At 48.4% G+C, this 13,416-nt stretch overlaps 1 protein-coding gene across 1 annotated transcript in view; it reads right to left on the minus strand.

The window, feature by feature from the left end:
* Positions 1 to 12,196, minus strand: part of PACS1 (phosphofurin acidic cluster sorting protein 1) — a 186,529-nt gene extending 174,333 nt beyond the window's left edge. The window contains exon 1 of the mRNA XM_017537094.2: positions 11,612 to 12,196. Within this exon, the coding sequence (XP_017392583.1) occupies positions 11,612 to 11,964 (353 nt within the window). The 5' untranslated portion in view covers positions 11,965 to 12,196. The remainder of the gene's footprint in view (positions 1 to 11,611) is intronic.
* Between the last annotated feature and the right edge of the window lie 1,220 nt (positions 12,197 to 13,416).

Here is a 13,416-nt window from a genome sequence, read left to right on the forward strand (position 1 = left end):
GAGACAGGGTCTCCCTCTGTCACTCAGGCTGGAGTGCAGTGATGTAACACAGCTCACTGCATTCTCAACTTCCTGAGCTCAAGCAATCCTCCAGACTCAGCCTCCAAAGTAGCTGGGATCATAGGCATGTGCCACCAAGCCCAGTTAATTTTTTTTCTATTTTTTGTACAGACGGGGTCTCCCTATGCTGCCCAGGCTGGTCTTAAACTCCTGGCTCAAGCAATCCTTCCACCTCAGCCTCCCAAATTGTTGGGGTTATAAATGTGAGCCACCACACCCAGCAGGGACAATTATTATGTCCATTTACAGATGGAAAAAAAAAATAAAGCATAATAGAGGTTAAAAACTTGTCCAGAGTCACTCAAATAGTCAAATCTGACCTTACTGGCTCCAGAACCCACACTCACAGCCACTACGCCACATAGCTCTCACTGTCTATGATGGAAATTGAGCAGCGTTCTGTAATTCCAACTGGCAAAGAATAAGACATTAAATATTATTTGTCAACTATGAGAACCAGACACAGTTTAGGGGACCAGGTTTAAACACAGAAACAGCTCTGGTGTCCAGCAACCGTGAGTCATGAGACAAATACCAGCCCTACCCACTTTTAAACTGTGTATTCTTAAAAAAATGCCTTCACCTCACTGGGCCTCAATTTTTCCTTGTGAGAAAAGGGATCTTAGCACCTGCCTCTGGAGGTTATAAGGCACACAGGAAAGGCCCAGGTCATCAGCTTCACTGTAGTGAGCATCAGCTCAACTGTCATCTTACCAGAGGCCCTCCCTGACTAGGACAGCCTTCCCCCCAATGCTCAGCTCCCTACCATACTTTTCTTTGTGACCCTACTTGCTATCTAACCATTTATCATAGATATAATGATATAACTGTTTCTCATCTGTCACCTCACCAGAATGTACACTTTTGGAGAGAATGGGCTTTGTCAGCCTGTCTACTGCTGCTTCTCCAGAGCATAGATCAGTGTTTGGCACATAGAAATACTCAGTAAATATTTGGTGAATAGATGAATTGTGTATAAAAGACAGTCATTCAATAAACATTATAAACACAGTATAGGAAAATCAGTGTCACTGATTTGACAAATACATTTATTGAGCATCTATAATCTAACTAACTAAAAGAACAAGATTATTTCTGGTAATGGCGAGCAGTTGTGAAGCAGCTTTATAAACTCCCAGAAGGGGCTGAGCAGGTGAGGACAGCCTTCCAAGGTGGCAGTCTCAGTAATCCAAGGATCCAGGGAAACAGTATCACAGGTAGAGGGAACAGCAAGTGCAAAAGCAATTGGATCACTGAGACTGGCTCCTGGGTATCATTCAGCTCTTTGCAGACCTGCCACCTTGGAAGGCTGTCCTCACCTGCTCAATCCCTTCTGGGAGTTTATAAAGCTGCTTCACAACTGCTCGCCATTACCAGAAATAATCTTGTACTTTTAGTTAATTAGTTTATAAATGCTCAATGAATAAGTGCAAAAGCCCTAAGGTGGGTGTGACCCACCACCTGGCAGCAAGGGGAGAATGCAGAGGTGAGGTCGAAGACATGGGAAGGGGCTTCTGACATGTTTAGCATCTCCTGAGGCATGAAAAGGGGATCCTTTTTAAGTATGATGGAAAGTTATTGGATGGTGTCTCTTATCTTCACCCACTAGAATGTGGCCTTCATGAGATCAAGGATTTTGTTTGTGGCACACATCAGCTGGTTTATAGGCTTTTGCTGAATGAATGAACTGGAAGATTATAGAGGGGGTGTGACAAGTTCTGATTTTCATTTCACTCTAAACTGCCACTAGGGGTTACTTTCTGGGAAAGACTAGGGTGGCACAAGTTGGGAGGAATTATAATGCAGTGTGTTTCAGAGGTACTGTAAAACAGAAAAACAGAAGGGAAAAGCTACTCTCTAAACCCCGAAGCCATTAGGCATTTGTATATAAGAGGCAGGAAAAGATTGGTGAGAAGGGATCAGTAAATGATGACTGATGCCCCTAGCCTTTGTGTGTTCTAAACATTTTTTTTACCCAAACATTTTTTTAATCCAGACCTTTTCCCAGCAATAAACTATTTAAAAACAAACAAACAAACAAAAAAAACTGCTATAAAGAATGTCTCACCTACCAAGAGAAACAAAAGAAAACTCACAAACATTTACAGAAGTGTACATACACACACACAAACACAATGTTTCAGAAAACAACTGAAAAGAGGCTGGTGTGGTGCTCATGCCAATAATCCCAGGACTTTGGGAGGCTGAGGTGGGCTGGAGGTCAGGAGTTCAAGACCAGCCTGGCCATCATGGTGAAATCCACTCTCCACTAAAAGTACAAAAATTAGTCAGGCTTGGTGGTATGCACCTATGATACCAGCTATTTGGGAGGTGGAGGCAGGAGAATCGCTTGAACCTGGGAGGCAGAGCTTGCAGTGAGCCAAGATCTCGCCACTGCACTCCAGCCTGGGCAACAAAACAAGACTCTGTGCTCAAAAAGAAAAAAAAACAACTGAAAAGAAAAAGCACCATCCGATATCTAAGCACAATAACCAGTCTAGCCCAGCTGCAATGGCTTATGCCTGTAATCCCAGCACTATGGGAGGCGGAGGCAGGAGGATCTCTTGAGCCCAGGGGTTGGAGGCCAGACTGGGCAGCATAGTGGGACCTTGTCTCTGCAAAAAATTAATAAGTTAGCAGGGCATGTTGGCATCTGCCTGTGGTCCCAGGTACTTGGGAGGCTAAGGCAGGAGGATCACTTGAACCCAGGGAGTTAGGCTACAGATCGAGCTGTGTTCACACCACCGCACTCCAGCTGGAGCAACAGAGTGAGAGCCTGTCCCAGAAACAAAAACAAAATAACCAGTCTAAAATCCCTCAGAGATAATTAACATGCCAATCATACCCAAAATGTTAGCTGGGGGAAATCCTATTCACAATAAGGTTTTGAGAGTTATTTGAAGGAGTTACACAGACTACAAAGAAGGGAACAGGTGGCATAGCAGGGAACAAGTTTTAAGGTGTCATTCCTTTCACATCTACCTATATTTACATCAGGTCACTAAAAAACATACATGGCAAATTACCCACAGTGCAATTTCTAAGACGCATACAGTTCTAAAAAGTGTTTTGCCAAAATGACTTGTGGGTACCATTATATTCACAAAATGAAAAGTACTGAAAGTGCTGAAAGGATGAAGGCAACCCAGGTGTATCTGGGAGTTGACACAGATCATTACTCACAAGGAGAAAAGAGGAAGAACAATATTTGGGATTCAGAAAAATTGTTGAAAGCTAGAACTAAACTCAAATATTCTAACCTTTGTTGTACCTTAAAAACCTTAGAGTTGGCCAGGCACGGTGGCTCACACCCGTAATCCCTGCACTTTGGGAGGCCAAGACAGGCAAATCACCTGAGGTCAGGAGTTCGACACCAGCCTGGCCAACATGGTGAAACCCTGTCTCTACTAAAAATACAAAGTTAGCCAGGCGTGGTGGTATACACCTGTAATCCCAGCTACTTGGGAGGCTGAGGCAGGAGAACTGCTTGAACCTGGGAGGCAGAGGTTGCAGTGAGCCAAGACCATGCCATTGCACTCCAGCCTGGGTGACAAAAGCGAAACTCTTGACTCAAAACAAACAAACAACAACAACAACAATATACTGGCCAGGTGCAGTGGCGCACATCTATAATCCCAGTACTTTGGAGGCCGAGGCAGGAGAATTACCTGAGCTGAGCCCAGGAGTTCACGGCCAGCCTGGGCAACACAGTGAAACCCCATCTCTACTAAAAAAAAAAAAAAAAAAAAAAAAAAAAAAAAATATCCAGGTGTGGTGGCGTGCACCTGTAGTCCCAGCTACTCAGGAGGCTAAGGCAAGAGAATTGCTTGAACCCAGGAGGCAAAGGTTGCAGTGAGCCAAGATCTCGCCACTGCACTCTAGCCTGGGCAACAGAGCAAGACTGTCTCCAAACAAACAAACAAACAAACACCTTACGGTCTAAAAGGATCTGCAAAAAAATTAAATAAACAAACTTGCCATCAACACTATTTTATCATCTATGCCTCACCATCTACCTCAACACAAGGAAAGTAATGGTTTAGAACATTCTCCATTCAACCGTTTTTTTGTTTGAGACAGGGTCTTGCTCTGTCGCCCAGGCTACAGTGCGGGGGTGAGATCATGGCTCACTGAAGCCTCGACATCCTGAGCTCAAGTGCTCCTCCTACCTTAGCCTCCTGAGTAGCTGGGACCACAGGTGCACACCACCACACCTGGCTAATTTTGTTTATTTTTTGTGGAGACAAGGTTGCCATGTTGTCCAGGCTGGTCCGGAACTCCTGGACTCAAGTGATCCTTCCGCCTCAGCCTCCCAAAGTGCTAAGTGAAGAGGCGTGAGCCACCATACCCAGCCTTGAAATGTTTTAACAAACTATTTTCTATACGTTTTCCAGATGTGTTTCATTGGGTAGTTGTCTGTTCTACTGAGTTTCCCAAGGCCAAGAGGCAGGGTACAGGTCTGCCTAAGTGGTGATTCCTGAACTGTGACCAAAGCCATGGTTTCTAATGAGGTAAAGGGGAACACAGGTCCAGTCAACTGCCCTGTGAACGTCTATATGGGGTAACACTCTATAGCTGGTGCATATCTTGGTCTCTAAAACCTTTGGAAGCTAGCTATTCCTCCATCTAGGCCCACAGAGAAGACACTATCAGTGCTCGCTAACCTAGAGCCTGCCCAGCTTGTTCAATGGCCCTCTGAAAGAAGTTCTAAGGCTAACTCCAAACTCTGACTTTCCTCAAGAGCCCTGAATATCACTCCAAACCCTATGCTGGAAGAAGACCAACACTGGCAAATCATTCCCACAGCTACCCTAGATTCCTACGGAATTTCTGGAATGTGACAATACAGGTGCAAACCAGGCCAACACCAAATTTCAGCTGACACACCATGTAGATGGATGCTGGCATCTACAGCAACATCTTCAAGTCCAGGTGGCCAGTCCAGATGCGGTGGCTCATGCCTATCCCAGAACTTTGGGAGGCCAAGGCGGGTGGATCACTTGAGGTCAGAAGTTCAAAACCAGCCTGGCCAACAGGGTGAAAACCCCGTCTCTACTAAAAATACAAAAATTAGCTGGGTATGGCGGCACGCGCCTGCAGTCCCAGCTACTCAGGAAGCCGAGGCACAAGAATCCCGGCAGGTGGAAGTTGCAGTGAGCTGAGATCATGCCACTGCACTCCAGCCTGGGTGGCAAGACTCAGTCTCAAAAAAAAAAAAAAAAAAGTCCAGGTCCAAACTGAACAAGTCTCCTGAGGTGAGGTAGTGAAAAGACACAGCCCAAACATTTTGTGACTTGCACCGCCCTCAAGCCAGCACCAACAACAACAGTGGCAACTTAATGGCTTGGCTAAGAAACTAAAAAACTAGTTTAGAAAGAAATCACATAACTGCTAATTCGTCCAAAAGATCTGTAAATCAATACACGTAAATGGACTCTGTGAAAGTCATTATCTAACTCAAGGAATCTGAGCTTCCACAGGGACGATGGATACTATTACTCTGATAGAGAGAATATTCTATTACAACACTCGCAATGTGAAATTCAAATCTCCTAAGGTACAAACACACTTTTAAGACTTTTAATGGTAGGGTAGTAACAGAAATTTCACCAGGTCTCTCTTATTTGATCAATTACCTTTACTTTACACCTATAATTAAAGGAGTGCTTTCTCCCTTGCTTCTACAGATCCTGTTTTATATCTATTTCATCCACATCTAAGAATGGATGGTAAGTAAAAGTATTCCCATAAGTATGAAAAAACTAAGCATTGGCTGGGCACAGTGGCTCACGCCTGTATCCCAGTACTTTGGGAGACTGAGGCAGGAGGATCACTTGAGCCCAGGAGTTCGAGACCAGCCTGGGTAACACAGTGAGATCCCATCTCTACAAAAAAATTTAAAATCAGCCTGGCATGGTGGCATGTGCCTATGGACCCAGCTACTTGGGAGGCTGAGGTGGACGGAATGCTTGAGCTCAGGAGGTCTAGGCTGCAATGAGGTGTGATTGTGCCACTGCGCTCCAACCTGAGTAACAGAGTGAGACCATGTCTCAAAAAACAACAACAACAACAACAAAACAAAATAAAACTAAACTGAGGCATGGAAGAGTTTGTCCTAGGATATAGTAAGAAGACAGAGTAGTATATCTTGGTTTGTCTAGTGCTTCTGTGGTTAAAGGGGCAACTGCCCCCAAGTGTTTTCATGAAAGTAACACTTCTACTGCAGGCCAGTCATGCTGACTCAGTTATAGCCACCTCCTCTGGCTCCAACACTTTTGTCCATTAAGGCTTGACCTCAGTACCCACTTTTTAAAAAAATGTGGCCTGGCCAGGTGCAGTGGCTCACGTCTGTAATTCCAGCACTTTGAGAGGCCGAGGCGGGCAGATCACCTGAGGTCAAATGTTCGAGACCAGCCTGGCCAACAGAGCGAAACCTTGTCTCTACTAAACAGACAAAAAAAAATTAGCTGGGCGTGGTGGCGTGCACCTGTAGTCCCAGTTACTCGGGAAGGCTGAGGCAGGAGAATCACCTGAATCCAGGAAGCAGAGGTTGCAGTGAACCAAGATCACACTACTGCACTCCAGCCTGGGCGACAGAGGGAGACTCCATCTCAAAAAAAAAGAAGTAGCCTAATGACAAACGTTACTGATAACTGCCAAACTCCTTCCCTAAGTTCACATATACATAAGGGTATGCAATGGGGCTTTGGATATAGTTTGCAACTGATACAGCAGAGCACATTTCATCTCTTAATAATCACTTTTGGCCAGGCATGGTGGTTCATACCTGTAATCCCAGCACTTTGGGAGGCTGAGGTGGAAGGATCACAAGGTCAGGAGTTCAAGACCAGCCTGGCCAAGATGGTGAAACCCCATCTCTACTAAAAATACAAAAATTATCTGGGTGTGGTGATAGGCACCTATAATCCCAGCTACTCAGGAGACTGAGGCAGAGAACTGCTTGAACCCAGGAGGCAGAGATTGCAGTGAGCCAAGATCGCGCCACTGACTCCAACCTGGGCAACAGAGCAAGACTCTATCTCAAAAATAATAATAACTTTTATGCCACTGAAGAAATTTTGAATGCTTGTAAAACTTAATAATTTTTTCTGTCTCTCCTACTTACAGCAACACAAAAAGAGAAAAGATCAGGGAAACCTCACCATACAAAGACTGAAGGGAAGGGATCAACAATGAGGCTCTAAAACCCTTCCTTTAACATCAGCAGCATGCCACCTCATCCCTATAACCCTGTACCACAGTCCATCCATACTGGACCATAGTGGAGGAAGTACTACTTAGCATGGAGGGAAAATAATGCTAACTTCTAAAGCTTGAATTTCATAAAGGAGAAAGGTACTATAGCAGATCTACCTTCTTATAACAGCATCTTAAAAGCCAACTGTATTCCATAGTGATTACCTCTGGGAAGTAAGAAGATGGACGGACTGAGGGCCTTTTCGTTTGTGCTTTCCATCTTTCTATACTGCTCAAATTTCTAACCATGGACATGTAATAATTATTTTGTCTTTTTAAAAAATGCTGGTCTATAATCCCAGCACTTTGGGAGGCCAAGGCGGGTGGATCACGAGGTCAAGAGGTCGAGACCATCCTGGTCAACAAGGCGAAACCCCGTCTCTACTAAAAATACAAAAATTAGCTGGGCATGGTGGCGCGTGCCTGTAGTCCCAGCTACTCGGGAGGCTGAGGCAGGAGAATTGCTTGAACCCAGGAGGCAGAGGTTGCAGTGAACCAAGATCGCGCCATTGCACTCCAGCCGGGGTAACAAAAGCGAAACTCCGTCTCAAAAAAAAAAAAAAACAAACAAACTGCTGGTAAAAGGCTGGTGACAGTGGTTCACACCTGTAATCTCAGCACTTTGGGAGTCTGAGGTAAGAGGACAGCTTGAAGCAAGGAGTTCAAGACCAGCCTGGGCAACATAGTGAGACCCTGTCTTTACAAAAAAATTAGCCAGGTGTGGTGGCACATGCCTACAGTTCCAGCTACTTGGGAGGCTGAGTCTGGAGGATCACTGAGCTGGAGTTGGAGGCTGCAGTGAGCTATGATTGCTCACTGCAATCATATGACAGTTTTGCTCTCTTTGCCCAAGCTGGAGGGCAATAGTGCAATCTCGACTCACTGCAACCTCCCTCTCCCCGGTTCAAGCAATTCTCTTGTCTCAGCCTCCCAAGTAGCTGGGACTACAGGTGCCCACCACCACGCCTAGCTAACTTTTTGTACTTAGCAGAGACAGGGTTTCACCATGTTGGTCAGGCTGGTCTGGAAATCCTGACCTTAGGTGATCCACCTGCCTCAGCCTCCCAAAGTGTTGGGATTACAGGCATGAGCCACCGTGCCCGGCCCAATTTCGTTCTTTTAAAACCAGCTGTGGGGTAAGTTATTCATCTATAAAAGTTTTTCAAAAGTACTATGTATTCTGGGGGAATTTAATAGATGTTAAGAGCAGACACCTACCTGAGGAACAACTACAATGCTCTTTATTTAAATATCTAATACAGAAAATGATATTTTTTCCTTTTTTTTTTTTGACACGGAGTCTCGCTCTGTCACCACTGCTAACTGCAACCTCCACCTCCCAGATTTAGGCAATTCTCCTGCCTCAGCCTCCCAAGTAGCTGGGACTACAGGCACCCACCACCACACTCGGTTTATTTTTGTATGTTTAGTAGAGTGGGGGGGTTTCACAATATTGGCCAGACTGGTCTCAAACTCCTGACCTTGTGATCTGCCTGCCTCGGCCTCCCAAAGTCCTGCAATTATAGGCATGAGCCACCACACCTGGCCAGGAAACGGTATTTTTTTCAAAAGCAAGTTATATTTTGACAGGCATAAAGAAAAGCAGCAGGACTTTCCTAATGCTGTACTGTTCAAGCCCCTCATCTCTGCCCTAAGAGACCAAATCCCAGGACATTCTTATGCACACCTAACCTTAAATCCACAATCATGTTTATATTTCTAAAGGGCATGTATCTCATATATTGGTGTCCCATTTGAGTTACATGAGACAAGAATATTAATCCCTCCACAGAGTGCTGCACGTCGCCAATATATTCTAAATGACATGAACAAGGACACCTAGGAGACCTCAAATTAAACAGATGACTCTAATAATTGGAAAGACCAATGGCGGGCCATTTTCTCCCCACAGTGTGTTATTCCAGCCTGCAGCATGCTCAAAGAGCACACGTGTTCCACAAGGAGTAAGGAGGTACAAGGGTGATGGGTGGAAAACAAGGTCAGAGCAGGACAGTGGACAAGCTCAAGGGCTGGTCAGTAAACAGGACATAACCCGAGGCTCCCAGAAAGCAAAAACAAGCCCACCTAAGCCTTTCACAGCAAGTTAGCAAAGTAATTATACATTTGATCAAGATGCCTGGCTGTGTGTCTTGGGCTAATAATTTATCACATGGACTTTACAGTGACCAAGAGACCTAGGGGCAAACCAAACATCAACAGCAGTCTGTGATTTCATCTGTGCCCCTCTGTTGCAGCTTCTTGCCAGTCGGCTCGCACCTTTTCAACCTAACAAGCTAGAGAAGGCAGCTCTGCAAACATCACCAAACACAGGCATGGAAGTGAAGGAAGAATGGGCAAGTCTGGACCCATGTAGGAAGGGACACGGTAATTCTATGTGTGAAAGAGGTGGGTTAGAATACTTCAGCAATAGATGGGCCTGTATAGAAAGAAAGAGGCCTGCTTAGAATCACGAAAGGAACACCATCACACATTCAACTCTTGCTTGAGCTTGGTGCTGTGCTATGGATCTGGCCACAGCAAACTAAACTAATGTGGCTCCTGATTTCCCTAAAGAACAGAGAAAAAAAACAATGTGTAAATCTGTCAAGTGAAGCAGAAACACAGTGGAAGGAGCATATGGAAACAATCTACCTTTGCCCAGTGAAGTCCCAGATCTATACCCCACGAGTGAGTAGCAATCACATCCCTCCATATGAACACAACCTAAAGAAACTTCTGCACAAGAGCACTAGGAGTCCTGGGGGGAAATGCATGCATTACTGTGGGTGTTAAACAGGAAATAACCTACATATTCATCAAGAGAATTATGGTATATTCATTATACAACAGAATACTACCCATCATGAAAATATTTAAACTACAGCTAACATACCACATGGATGATTCTCACAAACCTAATGCTGATTTTTTAAAAAAGAAAAAACCAATCAAGTCACAGAACACATACAGAATGACAGCATTTATACAAACTTCAAGAACATTCAGAACTACAAAAAATATTGTTTAGAGATGCATATATGTAGTAAAGCTATTTTTTTTCTAAAAAGAGAAATGATAAACACGATTCAAAATAGTGTTTACCTTTGTAGGGAGAAGAGGGGAGGTGGTCAGGAAGAGGTACCCTGAGAGCTTCAACAGAAGTGATAATGCTCCTTAAGTTAATGTTCCTTAAGCTGAGCGAAACAGTAAGATGTACTCTCATCATTCTTATCTAGGGTATATATAAAATATTTTCCAGAATAAAAGTGGGGAAAGGAAAGCAGTTGAGGGTGGAGGCCAGCAACACTTTCTAACTCTGACTTACACATCTGCCTGCCTACCAAACAGTGAGGAGAAGGCCCAAGACTTCAAGGCAACAGAATCAACTCAGCTGTAAGGTGACAAAAAAGAACACCTCCAGGCACTTCTCTGGGCTTTCTGGGTGAAACCAGCTCCACACGCTGTCTTATTCAAGTGGTAAACTGTAAAATACAGCACACTATCCCCAAAGTTGGAGACAGACTGCCTTGCCAATACAGAAACAGAAAGTATCCCCAAACTCAGGCCTATTTTGCCAATGGAAGGAAAGTCCCCAGATGGTTCCAACAGACAGAGGAATGGATTGAATTTAGGAACAAGGCAGAAATTTCATAGAGCCCTGCAGAGCTGGGAGAGTCTGGGACCAGTTTTAGTGGGGGAGGGGAAGTAAAAATACACTTGAGGACACATTAAATAGGGCCCCAAAACTAAGAGCATACATAGCGCTTGGGACAGAACGTGTGTAACATGAAGTTCAAACCAACATGTGTGCCAAAGGCTAACGAGAAGCCCCTAGGGTGACTATATGAGCTTTACCTGCAAGAGGTGACAATCGAGTTTGGCACATGCTGAGCCTATTGGGAAATAATAATATCAAAACAGATCTATACCACATCCATGTAATGTATGTACAGCCCCCGGCGCCGGCAAGGCAGGAGTGTAACTTACTCGGGGAAACTCCGGGCCAGGAAGGCCGGATTCGGTCAGCCCAACCGGAGAAAGCCCAGGGCCGAGGCCAAAAGGTCCCTCAGGGAGGACCAGAGGGTGGTCCCGGCCCTAGGCAGAAGGTGGGGCTGCCAGGAGAGGGCAGGTCCCCGTGGCAGGAGTCCCGGGAGGCCTGACGGGAGCCAGGCCCGCCTGCGGGACTGTCGGGGGGATGGAAGGCGGAGACCCCTTGGGCGCTGGGGAGGGAAGGGCTGGGCCCCGGTGGCCACCCCGCTCCCCCGGCGCCTCGCCGCACCCCGCCGGCGCTCACCTGGGCACGCAGCTGGACGAGCTCCGGTCCACCTCCCAGGTGGCGTACAGGTTCATCTGCACCGGGGCGGGGGTGCGGCCAGGCCCGGGGCCGCCGGGAGGCGCGGAGCCCGAAGCCACCGCCACGGCCATGGAGGTGGATGTAGACGAGGACGAGGAGGAGGCAGCCGCAGCCGAAGTGGACGAGGACGACGAGGTGGCCTGGGCCAGCTTGGGGGGCGTCGGCTGCTGCGGCGGCTGCTGCTGCTGCGGCGGCGGCGGCTGCTGAGGGGACTGGGTGACCCCGGAGCCCCGCTGGCTGCAGCCACCCCCGGCGCCTCCGGGACCACCGCCTGCCCCTCCGCGTTCCGCCATGGCCCGGCCAGGGGTGGGGGTGTGGGGGTTACGGAGACCGAGGCGACGCCGAGCGGGCTCCCAGGTTTCCCCCGCGGCGGCGGCGGCGGCGGCGGCGGCAGGGGCTCGGCTGCCTCCTCAGCCCGCCTGCCCTAGCGCGAGCCGCCAGCGGGCTGCACGCACGCGCGGGGCCTCTAGGCGCGCGGGCCTCGCGCTCGCCCGCCGCTGCCTGTTGCGGCTCGCGCGGCCGACACGGGTGGGCGTGTCCGGGAGGGGGCGGGGAGCTTGGCCCGCGCGGCCCCACCCAGAGCCCAGGGGCCGAGCCGGGCGCGCTCGCGCCCTGCGTGCGGCGGCCCGCGACCCTCGCTCCCGCGGAAGGGGGAGGGAGGGAGGGTCTGTGGCTGGCGCGCGCCCGCGGGCCAGGCCTTCAAATCCGCGGACGGTCGGCCCCCGCTCCTCCCCTCCCCGCCCCCGCCGACCGTGGCCCCGTCAGCGGAAACCCGGCTTTTCCGGGACTCAGTCCCGGCAGGGAGGGGGTTGCTGCGGGAGCGTGCCTCGGCCCCTCTAGTCTGCGGAGCCTACGCCGGGGAGCTTGCTCTCCGCCTGCCGACTTGGCCCTGCCCTGCGGCGCCAGCAAACGGAGCGGTCGGCGGAGACCCGGGGCCCGCCGCCACTGCGGGTGCCTGTGATCCGAGAAGCTTCCGCCCTGAGAGCAGTCGGGGGCTCAGGAACCTGGAGTCCATAAGGTTCTTCGCAGGAGTGAATTCTCAAGCTATGCCGGGGCCCATCTGGAGCCAAGCTTCCTCTTCTTTCCCTACAGCTTCCCTACCCCCAAAATCCTTCGTTACAGAGTGCCAGTGCTTTGTTGCTTACCAAATTTCTGAAATTCCATTCCTCCTAAGGCCTAGCATAGCTGCAACATCCTATCTGGATCACCACCGCCCCCCCAAACCATCACCTCCAGCAAGTGAGCGCCTCGCTGGTGCACTTACACCAACAGTAGCACCACAGCACCGCCAGACTCTCCTCCCCACAGGCTGGCAAATGCCCAAGGGAGCCAGTGGTCCAGCCTGCTCCAGTGTGTCAGAAAGACTGTCCAGGACCAGGGGATTCGAACCTGGAGAAAGCAAGTCCCTCCATCCCACACACAAACCTCAAATCCCAGCGACTACTGTTGCTTGAACCGAAGGGCTCACAAGGACTCAAGACAATTTAGCTTTTAAGCTATGTTGTCGAACAGGTAAGGGCCTGGACTTCTGGCCACAAGGTCAGTTGGGAAGGCCTGCCCTGGCCTACTTCCCAAGCCTACTGTTACTTCCTCAGCCGTGCTAGGGCGCTAAGCTGGCTATTTTTATTCCCCAAGGACAAAGTAGTAAGGTCAAACCAGACCTAGAGGTACATCCCCCAAGCCTTCCTACAAAGCAGGGCAGTGGTGAAACACAGATCTTAGCGCGGGGTTGGCGTCACCACCAG

This window comes from Cebus imitator, unplaced genomic scaffold (assembly GCF_001604975.1).
Source record: "Cebus imitator isolate Cc_AM_T3 unplaced genomic scaffold, Cebus_imitator-1.0 Scaffold102, whole genome shotgun sequence".
Lineage (NCBI taxonomy): Eukaryota > Metazoa > Chordata > Mammalia > Primates > Cebidae > Cebus > Cebus imitator.